A 15,754-nucleotide genomic window follows, 5' to 3' on the forward strand; every position below is an offset into this window, starting at 1 on the left:
AAATCAACACAACTGCTTGAAGGTTTGTGATGCCGCTTGTTGCTTGGCAGAATTCATAGGGCTCGTGCGTAACTGCCCCTCGGGACAATAAAAAACTAAAACATTTTTTAAAAAAACGGGCATGTCGGTTACACTGGTTTGTGTATCAAAAAAATGATTGTGAAAGGTTTGTGTACCTTTTGGAAAAGAAATCAAAATACTAGAATCTGCTGAATATTCTGGGGCATGGAGTTATATAACAATGTCATGAATTCGCTATGAATTCAAATTTTACACAAAATCTGCGGAAAAAGTATTTGATATATTAATTTTATTTGATTTAAAATGTCCAAAATAGCTTGTTTTAAAAAAAAAAAAAAAAAATTTTTTAATCATTTTATTATCCATCCCTCTATTTTCCGTACCACTTATCCTCATTAGGGTGGTGGGCATGCTGGAGCCTATCCCAGCTGACTCTGGGCAAGAGACGGGGTACACCCTGAACTGGTCGCCAGCCAATCACAGGGCACATAGAAACAAACAATCATTTGCACTCACGTTCACACCTACGGGCAATTTAAAGTCTTCAATTAACCTAGCATGCATGTTTTTGAGATATGGGAGGAAACCGCGGTACGGGGAGAACATGCAAACTCCTCACAGGCGAGGCCGCAGTTGAACCCAGGTCCTCAGAATTATGAGGCAGATGTGCCACCGTGCTCCCTCATTTATTCATTATTATTATGATATGTTTTGTGTTATTTTGTTTCTTTGTGTTTCATTTAATTATCTTTAAAATCTGGAAATGATTGCTCTACATTAACTTGAATTAAATACAGGCAATGGCCCCATATTCTTAATAAATGTAATGTGGGACCGCTCTTTATTCATTTTAACTATTAATTTATTTAATTATTATCATTTAATGTTTAAAAAAATCCAAATGTTACCAATAATTAATTTTAATTGTACTTAAACTCCAGTAAAGAAACGATTTGGATTAATTACTTTTATTTTATTTAGAATGTGTACATTCCTTTTTAATAAATTTCATTCCTTTTTTCAAATAAACTGATTCAAATAAACTGATTAAAAAAATTTTTTTTTTTTAAATTACATTTTATTGAAATTGTGGCAAGATACTGTTTTTGTTACTATTTAATTAATTGTATGTGAGAGAAGACCTATTTGTTAAAACAACTTAATACATTAATTGTATTTAATATATGGGAAATACCTGTTTTCAAATATAAAATTTTATTTTATTTTAACATATAAGATGTGGAAGTGCTTTTTTTTTTTTTTTACATTTTATTAAAAAATTCACCATATTTCTGTTGAAATCAACTCTTCATTTACTGTGTATATCGTTCTTGTAAGCTCGGTCTTCCTGATGCACCACCGCACTGTCCTCCCATAGTCGAGCGAGCACAATTCAAACACTGACTGTTTTTGACTTAAAAGTGGCGTTTTGCATCGGTTAGCAGTCGTCTAATGTTTGTCCTTGTCGTTCGAGTAAAAGCATCCCCGGGTAATCTCCGGTCCACACGCACAGTGTCGGTCACAAACAGATCAATCATTGCAAGTCATTGTCTCAGCATCCAGCAGCAGAGCACTTATCGAGCAGCAGGAGACACATGGCAATATCCCATAGGGTTACCTCACATGCCTTCACACACTTCAGCTAGTCATTAGGTATGGCAGCTATGCACTCCACTCACTGCTGAAGCGTCTCTGAGTCATTTAGGAATATTAAACAAGGCCTTGACATCCCTGTGATGGATTCACAGTGAGGAGCCAATATAGAGGATTAGAGGTGACTTCATTATGAAAACACTCACCTATAAAATGCACCTTTTATATTAGCTTGTCACTGTGGTGATACCCTCAAAGCTTCTGCTTTTATACCCTTGACATTTCACTTTTTACAGCTTGGGAAACATACCTGGCACTTTTTAGGAAAAGGAAAAGTTACAAATGATTACCTTGGAGTTCAATAATTAGTCTTACGAGCTACATTCCGCACGTGTTTGTTGTCGCATGAAACAGTGGAATCTCCAAGGTTCGAAACAATCCCTTGGAACCTCAGATTTGTTTGTGTGTAGAAGATATTTTTTCAATATGAAATCATGGAAATGTCACAATCATGAGCAATTGTCCTCATTAGGGTCATTTGGGGGTCCAAGGCAAACCCAGTCATGGGGCCCTACACTGATAAAAGTTTTATTTTCACCTCAAAACAAGGTCTTTTGAAATCTGTTACAATTATCTGACAGCTTAAGTTACGAGTTACATCACCGTTTGAATGTTCCCCTTCCCCCTCTCCAGTGAATAATATTTATCACTAAAGACGTTGAATATTAATGTTGATTATCAACTAAAAAGTATGAAATTGAGAAAATTATCCTATTTCCTGAGCTAGATAAAGTTGTTAAAATACATCCATCCATTTTCTGTGCTGCTTTTCATCACTAGGGTCACGGGCATGCTGGAGCCTAACCCAACTATCCTCGGGCGAGAAGCGGGGTACACCCTGAACTGGTCGCCAGCCAATCGCAGGGGACATATAAACAAACCATTCGTGCTCACATTCACACCTACAGGCAATTTAGAGTCTTCAATCAACCTACCACGTATGTTTTTGGGATGTTGGTGGAAACCGGAGTACCTGGAGAAAACTGACACAGGCACGGGGAGAACATGCAAATTCCACACAGGCGGGGCCGGGATGTGAACCCCGGTCTTCAGAACTGTGAGGCAGATGTGCTAACCAGTCGGCCAACATGCCTCCTCGTTAAAATCCTTCTTGAGGAACATTATCTGACAAGTGAATTATCTCAATGCATGTACTGTAATTGATATTAAATTGATGATTATTGAACATTTAATATACTTTCCCATTTCAACCAGTTAAATACGTCTTCGGGATGAGAAGCGTCACTCACGTCACTCTCCACTGCATTCTCCTTGGCTGACACCGACACTGACAACAGTACTACATATTATAGCATCTGGCACATGCTGTTGACGGTGTCAGTTATGCACATCCGTCACCGTGAAAAAGGTTGGAGCCTTTTGTAGTTTTCATAAAAACCTTTAAATATCCACTCGGGAAACTCAGTTTCATACTTGATGCTGCTTGATGCTGAATTTTGGCAAGAGAAGCAGGATCCACCCTGGACTTGTCACCAGCAAATCACAGGGCACATAGACACAAATAACCATTCACACTCACATTCACACATACCGAAAATGTTGAGTGTTTATTGAACCTAAGGTATGTTTTTGGGATGTGGGAGAAAGCCTCAGTACCCAGACAAAACCCCTTCAAACTCAGGGAGAACATTCAAACTCCACACAGTGCACTGCTAACCACTAGTGCACCATCCCTTCTACTGCTAAAATAAAACATAAAAACTATAAAACAAGTTCACTTTTTTGGGATGACACCACATTCCAATCACAATTGTCGCTATACTATACTGAGCGGCCAGGACAGGGCTGTGTGTAACTCTTTTAGTTACCTCTATGTCACAATAAATTACCATCACTAGTCCCCTTCTATGGTGAGAAGACAAATAATTCAAAATAAATTGATCCTTTCCATGCTCACTGAGATGAAGTCTCACAATACCAGTATACATGACACACTTAAAATTCTGAGGTTCCACCATACTACTTATACAGGGAGAGGCAGCCTGAAGGGGAGAAATAAAGCGTGTAAAAAGTAGCGATGTAGTTAATCCCAATGAAGGGTGAAATTTCGGGGAAGCGATTTAATCCGCCGTCCCTCGTGACGAGTTCAGCGAGGAGGCCGAAGGCAACGCGGGGTTAGAGCCTCTTCTGGGCATTTGTTGGAGATGCCCTGGGGAGTCCAAACGTAGTGGAAAAGCTTGTCATTTTGGCAAAGGTGTCCGTATTACACATTCAGGCCATCGGGTCGTGCATAATAAAGAAGCTGTTTCATGAAAGATAACAAACAGACTAACAAATGCGCCTGGACTCAGGAAGGCGCGGATGATCTCCATAAGCCGATGGACTCATCAAACCCAAAAGCGTCTAAGCTGATCTGACAGCTAAACCTTGATAAACTTAAATTCTGACTTTAAATCCTGATATAAATTAAACAAGAACCGCGTCATGAGGAAAAGGGGAAAATATCATTCCGTTCATAATAGCACTGCAGTTTTAAGGGAACATATCATGGAATATTGACATTTTAATGGCTTGTATACAAATAGTTTTGTCTCTGGAGTTTCTGCCCACCCATCAAGTGTAAAATGAAACGACCAAGTATATTATGTACATAACCGCCCCAACAGCAACTTTCTCTCCCATGAAATGATCAGCTCGGGCAGGTGAACCACTTTCAAGTTTCTGATGGACTACACTGTTTGAAACATTATCAAGCAGAAACACCCACATCCTCCACAAGTGCATGACCCCTGATATCATGTCACAGACAAAAGCTAAGCAGAGCTACGATACATTTTGTTGGATGCTCACATTACTGTAAGCTGCTAGTGTATGAAGTGCTGCCCCAGTCAGTGAAAATGCTTTTACGGTCTTTACGGGCACTCTCTTTTATTCCCCACATTGTGGCCTCTGCTTCTGTCTGTTCAGTCCCCGAGCTCCACCCCTGGTCGTCATGGTGATGAAAGCCAGACTCAACACTGGCCCAGGAGTTGATAAATAATAATAAAATGCTGCGTATTTTTCAAAAGAAAGATCAAAACTGGAATCATCATCATGTTCATTTTTCAATCGTGATTCGTTAAATATGGATATAAATGACGCCATCATGGAAAGAAAGGGAAAAGTATTGGGATTTCATATATATATATGTTTTTAATTATTATTATTCTTTTTTTTTAATAGACAGGGCATAAGGCTTACAAAAGTGTCCTCAACTACGCCCTGTGTCATTGTGACCATCCCAAGCGTTAGAAGAGGTTTGTTTGGCTCCGGTCACCTGACCGCTGGCCCTCGCGTCTGGGAACAGGAAGTGTGACATCACCGCCCTGACATTCAGGAATGTGGGAATGTCAGGCTCTCACAACAGAGTGAGAACGGAGGAACGGCAACAGCGGGCGGACTCAACAGAGATGGTCATCTTGGAGCAAACATGGAGGGACTTTTATCTGTTTCCACCCTTTTAGTCTTTGTGATTATTACCATGAAGACAAAATGTTGAGCTATTGCGGAAATGAAGTCACAGTTCATAGGTAGAATCCGCGCTGAACTCAAAGGCCACACCTCAGAACGCACGACAAGATGAGTCAGCATTGACAGGCCTCTTTATCTTCTCACATGACATGCACAACCCTCAACGCCACGTTTAGATGGATGCCTATCAAATTGGCTGCATTACGTCTTGACAGCGCGTGTAATACAATATTGAAATAATCAGAATATATTGGTGTATCTACCAATCCAGAATGTTTAATTCCCACATGTGCTGTCCTCGCTGCAAAATGACCATTAAAAACATACTCCACTACATCAACAAATATCTCATTTTACCACAAGTGTCCAAACTTTACAAAAGGACAGACATAAATGTGATAGCATTGTCGTGATCAGCAATTGTAACGTTTGATTGTATTTAAAAGGCCAACATCAACATGTTTAGTAAGTATCTGTATCCACCTATTGTACTTGGTATTGTATCGGTATAAGAAAGTACAGATTTCACGAAACACTCCAGTTGCATTGATATCACGGTGTATCGTAAAACGGGTGTATCGTTAAATAAATAATAAATATCGGGAAAGGATGTACGGAGTAACGCTTCACCCAAAAAGTCGGTTCACTTGCACGTTGTATTTTGAATAAATAAGATTCGTTTGAAATATTTTCCCTTCTCCAGTTACACTGATGATAGGAAAGGATATACTTCATAATAAAATTGAAGTGGAAAAGGCAGCATAAAAGCCTCGTCTACACTACACCGTACACCACAAGTCTGCGCACTACTGACACTCCTCCACTGGCAAAAGTAACTACTGTTAGGTCTATGGTGAACTATTTCCACTACCTGGTCAACCTGGATTCCAAGCATGCTAGCGCAATGTTACTGGGTTACGTAAACCGCTGCTGTTCACTCTTTCAGATTCCATCCATCCATCCATCCATTTTCTGAGCCGCTTTTCCTCACTAGGGTCGCGGGCGTGCTGGAGCCTATCCCAGCTGTCATCGGGCAGGAGGCGGGGTACACCCTGAACTGGTTGCCAGCCAATCGCAGGGCACATACAAACAGACAACCATTCGCACTCACATGCACACCTACGGGCAATTTAGAGTCTCCAATTTATGCATGTTTTTGGGATGTGGGAGGAAACCGGAGTGCCCGGAGAAAACCCACGCAGACACGGGGAGAACATGCAAACTCCACACAGGCGGGGCCCGGGATTGAACCCGGGTCCTCAGAACTGTGAGGCTGACGCTCTAACCAGTCGGCCACCGTGCCGCCTCTTTCAGATTCCTCATCACCAAAATACAGTACTAAACTGCACAGTCTCCACTTTGCTGCAGCAGCCCTCAGTTTCAGTTGTTTGTATGCGTATCTCGAGCTGACCGATGCGTTCTCCGCGCTGTGGTTTTTGTAGTTTTTGTACTAGTTTGACATGCGTCCAAACAGAGGCGAGTAGAGCTCGTACTTGTATTGGAACAGCAGCATTACTGCCCCTTTTCCACTGCACGGCGTTTGAAAGTCTCCTCGCTATTGCTGCTTTTCTATTGGCAAAAGCAGCTACCAGGTACTATGGTGAAACAAGAATTCACTGCTTTTAAGCATGCTTGTCAACCCCTGCTGCTCTCTCATTGATCATGCAGATTTGTCATCACCTGAATGCAGCATTATCCACTACAATCGCCACTTTGCTGCAGTGGCCTGTTTTCTTGCTGCCCTTAGTCTCCCCTTGGATAAAATTAGTCTCACCTCCATGATCAACAAAGAGCCTTGTTCTACTTCATTATTGTAGTGGGACATTGAGATCCGAGTTTCATTTGTTCTGTGACCACGCTCATAACTCAAATTATCTTTCCCCATTGTAATGAATGGCAATGTCATTAATCTGCTCCAGCCCCCCACCCCCAAAAAAAAACTTAAACTGGGTGTCGCATTAAACAGCGTGAAGTCTCTTTTTCGACAAATTGTTCAGTATTTGCAAAAGTGCCGATTAAGTGCTGTGAAGTGAGTTGAACTGAGTTCCACCATACAGCGCTCGTATTTCGGGTTTGCTCTCACAAGTCATAAAAATTGGGCGAATGATATCTCGAAAAAGTGGTAAGTTAGGTCACTCGTATCTCAAGGCACCATTGTACGTTGTTAGGGTGTTTCATTTTGGCATTATTTTGAAGTGCGTACAAAGCAAAATGAATGGATGGCTGTTTGACAAAAGCAGTAGGTATAGATTGAATCGGCCAAAACTATTGCATAGACAAAATGTTCAACTTTGGGTCAACTTCCTGAAGCTGTTTGAGATTCCAGAGGGATGCAAGCCCAGCAGTGGCCTGGAAAGGCTAACCCCCTAAAACCAGCTCTGGTCCAACTCACCCCCTCCCAATAAAATGTGCTCCCCTCAGCCTTCCATGCAGTGGAATGATATTAGCAGCATTCCCCAAATGCTTCCCACGTCTCTCCAAAGGCCGACACATGTTCTCAGAGTGGCACAAGCTGCAAGAGGAACGAAAGACTCACCCCGGTAGCGGAGGCTGTCAGCGTGGTGCTTGTGCTGCCGGTGGTGGTGGTTCTCCAAGGCGGCGGGGCTGCCGGCTCCTAGGCCAGCCAGCCTGCAGTTGGTGGCCGTCAGCTCCGAGCGCAGGTTGCTGACTTCCTGGCCGGCCGAGCGGATGGCCCCGTCGATGTGGCGGCCCAGCTGCTTGTTGTCCTCCATCATTTTGAGGATTTTCCCCTGGGGAGCGGATCCACACAGAGGAGCGACATCATGTTAAAGTTGATAAGAGGATACTGGTGGCAACCCCTCCACCTGTGCCTCAACCTCTCTGCTGATAACTTCAAAGGAAAAAAAAAATAAGAAAAGAATGACGCTGCTGTCCGCCAGGGGATGACGTCTACCTGCTACTGCATCATTCGCACGTGAGGGAAAAGTGAAAAAGGAGAATGAGAAGAAGGAGACGGAGGAGAAGGTGTTGTGAGCAGCTGCTCTCAGAGAAGGAGGGAGTGGGATGACATGCAGCCTTTGAGCAGACTGTACCATGTGCTGCACGACCGGGGGGAGTGAGGGGCAGAGAGAGAGAGAGAGAGAGAGAGGGGGGGGGGAGAGATAGAGGAAGAGGGAAAATGAGGGGTGCACTGCAAAAACTAAAATCTAACCAAGACGAAATACCTCAAATCAAGGCAAAATATGCTTGTTCTTTGTCTGCCAAGATATTTCTTCTTACCAGGAAGTTTTTTTGTGAGAGGAGTAGACTCGCTTCAAGCATTTTTTTCCCTTCAAAATCTTAAAAAAGTATTAGAATTTTTTTGTGGTTATGAGTATATTTATCTTAGAATAACAAAAGCAATAATTCTATAAGTCTAGGTCATCTAAATACATTATTTTTAATACATCATTGGGGGTGTTTAATGATAGTTATGTTCACTTGTTTTAAGAAATCTTGCCAAGTCAAATTTTCCCATTTTATTGGCAGTTAGTTTTGCTTAAACTTAGTAATATATTCCTTATGTCATTGTTTTAAAAAGAAATGTATGCTCATTTTTTTTCAGTGGGCTATGATGCAGTCACTCTGTGGAACTGGAGTGTGCTGCGTGTCCCACACCCTTGTGGCGTCTGTTACCAGTTAGCGAATTAGCTCTGTTGGGAAGAAAAAGAAAAAAGTTCTCCTTGCTCGGTCCCACTCTTGACAGGCCCCCTTTGACAAGCACTCCAACACCCCGCTGTCTTTCGGTCTCTCACGCCTCCACCCACTCCCGCCACCCCCTCCACCCACGTCCAGTTCATGCCATTATATATTCATCTCTTTTGTCCTGGGAAAAGCCCCCCCATGTTGGTGGGAGAGGAAAGAGAGCGGTAGGGAGGGGCTCAAAGTGCCCAAGGGGGAAACTTTTCAACTGTGAGTGTAACTGAGAGAGAGAGTGAGAGAGAAACAGTGAATGAGGCCCATTGAAGCGCAATGGGGAACAGTCAGACAGATTACATTACAGCGACCAAACAGAAAGTGTCACCATCACTCTTGTGCGAGCTTGTAAAATTCCAAAAAGCAAACAAACAAAGTGACTGATAGATGCAAAGAAGTTTTGCAGAGACTTGGTAATGTAACACTTGATTTACAATGTAAGACGATATACAGGCCGTGGTTCATAGCGAAGGCGTGGTACAGAGAGATTGATTATTAAGACGAATTTGAACATTTTTTGCACCCTTCCAAACAAAGTCGGCAAAGGCCCAATTAATGGCAGTCTCTAAAAGATTACCCAAGGTGATTATCCTGTAGTGTGGGATTTGTTAAAAGTATTTTTTTCTTCCTTGAGTTGCTCATAATATGGTCGGCAGCTGACAGTCGTAAATGTTTGAAGTGGGGTACGCACATATAAAAATCGCGCTGAATTTGAGCAATTTTTCCATCGAAAAGGCCCGATTATCGAATGTCTGATAGTTAATCTTGATTGATTAACCTGTGGTGTGGGGTGTATTTGAAATGATTTTCCCCTCCCGATCTGCTAGCAAAACAGTAGTAGTTGTAACTGTTTAAAGTGGGGTACACACATACCAATAATCATGACGCATTTGAACATTTTTACTTTCCGATCAAAGTATTATCTCTTATCCTGAGGTGTGGATGTGTCCAGAGTGATTTTTTTCCTCCCCGATCTGCCCACAAAATGGTCGGGGCATAAAATGTAAAAATATGAAAACGAGGTGCACACATACTGACAATCGGGCCATATTTGAGCATTCCAATCCAATCAATGTCAGCAAAGGCCCGATTATCAGATGTCTCTGAAAGCTTAACCAAACTGATTATCCTGTGGTGTAGGGTCTGTTCATTGTTCATTGTTGCCCTTGTCACGTGTGGGGTCTCTCAAATAAAAAAACAGTTAAGATTTTAAAAATCGGTATGTGTGTACCCTGCTTAAGTTGTTGTCATCCAATGCGAGTCTTCATCGTACTCACAGTGTCGCCGAGGCAAGGGACAAACAAGGACAGACGGGGGGCGGCGAGCGTTTGAACGCACCACTTTGTAAGCTACGCTGTGTTTGTCCGCTGTGATGAAGCATCAAGGCCTCGACTCGCTCTGTTCAGCGAAGGCACGAGAGCCTCCCCCAAGGCTTCATTCACCTGTGATATGTGTCAACAGTTATCAAGGATGTCAATGACTCAAAGTGTGGTGGATGTTATAAGATCCTTCATAAGCACAACCTGAACTGATTAGATTTGACAGTATGCTAAATGGGATGGGAAATGAGACGTCTAACACTGGGATATAAATCTTAAACGTCTCAATTAGGATTTTTATAAACTGCAGACAATCAAAATCCATTTATGATTCATTATAAAACTTGGTGGTCGACAGTGTGCGGAAGGTGGTTACCACGTCGGCCTCACAGTCAAAGGTTCTGGGCTGGAATCTCAGCTCGGACCTGAGTGTGCGGCGTTCTCATGTTCCCCAAAAGTCAGGCATGCTCGGTTCATTGAACGTTGTGAACGTGAGTGCGATTGGTTGTTTGTCCTTATGTGCCCCGTGATTGACCGTCGACCAGTCCGGGGTGTAACCCGCTTCTCTTGACAAAAGTTAACTGGGATCGGCCCAAGATACAAATTCCAAACTAATGTAAAATTTTTACAAAAAAATCCCTCCAGTGATATCTAATAATCTAATCTAATCTATTTTATATATAATACAGAGCCAAGTGGGCATGCCTTTTTTTTTTTTTTTTTAATATAAATTGGACTTTCGGGGTATAGACAGTTGGGCTTGACTGATTCTGCCTAGCAAAAAGTGGCCAGTGTGAATTTAAAAATAAGCTTTTGATTTATGTTGCAGAGTCAAACGTAAATTCGAACTACAATGAATAATGTGTGTCTCATTAGCTTGGTACACTTTCATTGGAAGAGAAATTGACATAAGAATAAGAAAACAAATTAGAAAGTAAGAGAGGATAGTGGTGTTTACTTTGGTGTTTACTTTGTATTTAGTCAGATTAGTTTTTTATGCTGAATTATTTATCATTCACCCATGCATTTTCTATAGTGCCTCAGTAGTGTAAGATAAAGCCTCAGGTCCACCCTATAGAATGGTGGCCAGTAAATCCCATTTATTATTTGTATTCTTTTACCTAGATATAATTTTATCCCGCAGATTTTTCAAATGCCATTTATATTGTGTTAATTTATTTTATTAATTTTGATAAATATTTCTTTACACAATTTTGTTTACTCCATATTGGATACCACCTATTATAATTTGTATCGACACTAATATATATATATTTATATATATAAAATCAGTGAAGATGTTCCTAACATTCCACAGTGGGGGGCGCCGCCTCATATGGCTCCCACATGAACATTACATAATTATTTTTAATATTAACAACTGCTTATTATTTACTATAATTATGAATTTATTTTTTACATTTATTTAATCTTTTAATTTTATATACCACAAGTATGTTATATTGACACATATTGAATTATTCATTTTATTTTATAAGATTCTTATTATGTATTAATATTTTCTATTAATAACTAATTCATAAATGATTTTTTCATAATTATTAATTGAATTTTAGTTATCTAACTCTTACAGTACATTTCATACTGTATGTATGCTATATCAATAAATATGTATTTATTCTATCTATAATATTTATTTTGATCTATTTATTACATTTCCTGTCAGGTTATAATTTATGTAGTCATTTTTATTATTATTAACTGTTTTAAACTGAACTACAAACTGTTTATTATTATTACAGTGTCAGTTCTAATTTGACTTTATTTAGTGTATATAGCCTACTCAGCCAAATGTTCATATATTTAAAAACAAAAAACAAATGTATTGCTTTTTGCTATGCTATGGTGCAGCGCTTCGAGTGCGCCGTTTGCATGTCTGATCCAATCACGTCAGCGGATCATTATCAGCGTCTAGACTGGCCCTGATTAGTGGCCCATTGGTGATGCACCACACAGTGGCTGACAACGGCGGCCCGCGGTGGCCCGCTACAAACTCCGACGTTGTTATTCCAAAGCAAACAAGTTCAGTGGGAGCCACGTGAGGCGGCGCCCCCCACTGTGGAATGTGAGGAAATGAACGATCGGGGGGGGTGAAAGGTCGCAGTGTGTCCCAGATACACATCAATAAGCGGACAGGCACTTTAAGGACGCGTCATTACCGTGACGGCCGTGCACACGCAACTCAGGGCATCGTCTCTTCCGTCGGTGCGTCAACGCCACTCGCTCTCGACTCATTTTCTCTGCACGGGTTGGCACTTCGTTAACGGCTTGAGTTTAATTAAGTGTATGGAGGGTGTGGCGCTAACAAGAGCTATTGATAAACAGTCACTGTGAAGGTCTGCTTCGGTTAATTGAATATCGACTACTGCTCCATAGCAACGGGCCGCTTTCCATTTTCAACACAATAGCAAAAAGTGACGTCATGCCATGCTCAACTAGTTACCGTATAGAGATCCCGTATGGTTGACTTTGTATTGAATATTACAGGGAAAAAGGAATATTAGTGTGCAAGTTTGCATATATTTACATGACAATAAGAGGACCAAAAAGGTTTCTCCATCTTTCTCATGGTTTGTATTTAATACATAGCAGTGATTCCATAGAGAATATTACGTGTGGTCATGCCAGTTTAAATGTGGCCACAGATTATTGTGCTGCCAACGTTACGTTAAGTTCTTTTGCTCATAAAATGGAAACTCTGTCGTAGTAACAAAGTGGGTATAAAAAGTCCCCACAGCCCTGTTCAAATGCCAGATTTTTGGGATACAAAAAAATGAGACCAAGATAAATTGTTTTGAAACTTTCCACTATTGATGTGACCTTTAACCTGTACAACTCAATTGAATTTTTTTTTTTTGAAAGAAAGGGAAGTAAAAATAAAGAACTCAGATAACGTGGTTGCACAAGTGTGCACACCCTCTTATAACTAGGGCTGTGTTCAGAATTAACCAATCAAATTAAAACTCATTAAGTGGGAATCATCACACACCTACTACCATTAAAAGTGCCTCTGATTAACCTCAAATAAAGTTTAGACTCTAAATTGCCCGTAGGTGTGACTGTGAGTGCGAACGGTTGTTTGTTTGTATGTGGCCTGCGATTGGCTGGCAACCAGTTCAGGGTGTACCCCGCCTCCTGCCCGATGACAGCTGGGATAGACTCCAGCACGCCCGCGACCCTAGTGAGGAGAAGCGGCTCAGAAAATGGATGGATGGATGGATGGATGTTCTAGCAGGCTTTTCCTGGCATTTTTGTAGCGACATCTTTTAGCGTAAGCAGAGGGCTTCCACAGCATCAGAGGGATCTTATTGTTTCAAAGGTATCCGTCAAGAGAAGGGTAGGAAAGAATTTCCAGGGAATTTAATACATTTTCTGTCACTGGTAACATTACCAAGAACTGGATGACTCTTCCAGATTGTAAAGATGAGAAGAAAAGGGAGATCTGCCAAGAGGCCGGCAGTGACATTTAAAGAGCTGCAGGAGTTTTGGGCAATTACTGGCTGCTTAGTATATGTGACAACAATCTCCTGTCTTCTTCATATGTCGGGGCAATGATGTAAGGTGGCAAGACTAACAAAGAAAAACATCTAAGCCTGACTACATTTTGCAAAAAACACAAAATCTCACAAAGATGATGGAAAATGTGGTATGGTTGGATCAAAGCAAGGTCTTTCTGACCATAATTCCTAAAGGTACATTTGGTGCAAACACAACACTAGTCATCACCAAAAGAACACTACACCTACAGTGAAGAATGGTGGTGGCAACATCATGTTTTGGGGCTTGTTCTTCAGGTGAAAGTAGGGCCTTACAAAGTGGAGGAAATTCAGGGTTCCTGTGGGATCCAATTGGATGCCAGGAAAAGCCCACTAGAACATTTGAACTTTGTTTGGGGTTAATCACGGCACTTTAAATTGTGGCAAGTGTGTGTTGACTCCCATCTAACACGAGTTTGAACGGTTAATTCTGAACATAGTCATATCCCAATGAGAAGAGGGTGTGCATTCTTGTGCAACCACATAATCTCAATTGTTTATTTTTATTTCCTCTCACGAAAAAAAAAAACCATCAAATTGAGTCGTACAGGTTAAAGGTCACAGTAATGGTGAAATTTGTTTCCCCTTCTAAATTATTATTTATCTTGGTCTCATTTTTTATGTCACAAAAACAGGGGTGTGTAGACTTTTTATATGCCCTGTATATGCAGTTATCAAAAACTGTTTAGAAGGTACTTTCACTTCAAACCAGTGCATGCAGTAGGTGGATGAGGAAGTGTGTGAAATGCTTCCCATCTTAAAGTGTAGCAGACGATCCCTGGAGCAGCTATGAGATAAGTCGCAGACACAATCATCAGCTGTCAAACACGCAGCAACGACTCACGCCCAATTTCACTTTCCAGGCCTCGCAAGGCGTGTTCTGTCCAGCCCATCTCAGATCGCCCGGTCACAACAAACATTTTGACGGCTGCCTCTATGCTTGGAGATATCAGTCAAAGGTGCTTTGGGATGAAACACGATGAGGCGTGAGATAAAAGGCCTGACTGCAGGACCCCGGGGGATGGAACTGAAGACAAGAGCGAGACAAGGAGGGGGCGGGAGGGAGCAGACTACACTAAAGATCTTCAGGGGGAAATCTACTCATCTTTCTTGCTTCATTTCACACGGTTCTCACTTGTGGCCCCTGCTGGCTGGTCTGCAGAACAGTCTGGAGTTGTCGTAGTCCTGTCTCGAGCTGCGATTCAACAGCGAAATGAATGTGGAAAACCTTAGATTGACAAACAGCCTCGTGGGCAAGAGAAACATATGGCCAGAAGCCTACTTTACATATGGCCAGAAACCTACTTTATTTTTAGTAATTATTTTTCTTGTATTCTCATAATATTAGGATTTCCATTCTTGTAAATTACAAATATTTCCCCTAAAAATGTGACTGTTCTCAACATATTCACTTATTTACTGTAAAAATATAACGCTTTGTTTGCATTGAGATTTTTCTCGTAAAAAAGGTCGACTTAGTAACTGTGATAATAATATTATGTGTATTAAAAAAATCATAACATTTTGACTATTTTCTCATTTAAATACAACTTTATTCTTATAAAAAATATTCTATTAATATGTTATAACTTTTTTAATTCTTGTAAGAATTGAAAAAATTCACACTAAAATGCAAACTTAGTCTCGTAATGAGTTCATTCCATACACTATGAGATTTATTTTAATGAAAATGCTCATTTATTCACACATTCACTTTTTCATTTATCAAAACTCAACTTTACTCTCAAAATATTACCATTTTTTCCTACTCAAATACAAAAAAAAAATCTAAATCCATTCAGGCGGTATTATCAATTTATTTTCAAGTTTTTTTTCTCTCCAATAAATAGACACTTTATTCTCATTAGTTTATTATTGTAACATTTTCTTGTGAAAATACAACTATTCAAGTCATTCAGTCAAGTCATTATTTTTTGTTCTTAAAACAAATACTGTTCAGTCAGGTTTTTTAAATAATTTGTTGTTTATTTGTTAGTTGTTTTATTTTATTTTATTTTAAAAAAAATTGTTAGATTC

General features: G+C 40.6%; 1 protein-coding gene across 1 annotated transcript in view; it reads right to left on the reverse strand.

The window, feature by feature from the left end:
* The window catches only part of kaznb (kazrin, periplakin interacting protein b), a 116,580-nt gene that overhangs the window by 62,885 nt on the left and 37,941 nt on the right, over nucleotides 1–15,754 (reverse strand). Inside the window, exon 5 of the mRNA XM_061687534.1 lies at nucleotides 7,682–7,895. Within this exon, the coding sequence (XP_061543518.1) occupies nucleotides 7,682–7,895 (214 nt within the window). The remainder of the gene's footprint in view (nucleotides 1–7,681; nucleotides 7,896–15,754) is intronic.

The sequence above is a fragment of the Phycodurus eques genome, chromosome 10 (genome assembly GCF_024500275.1).
Source record: "Phycodurus eques isolate BA_2022a chromosome 10, UOR_Pequ_1.1, whole genome shotgun sequence".
Lineage (NCBI taxonomy): Eukaryota > Metazoa > Chordata > Actinopteri > Syngnathiformes > Syngnathidae > Phycodurus > Phycodurus eques.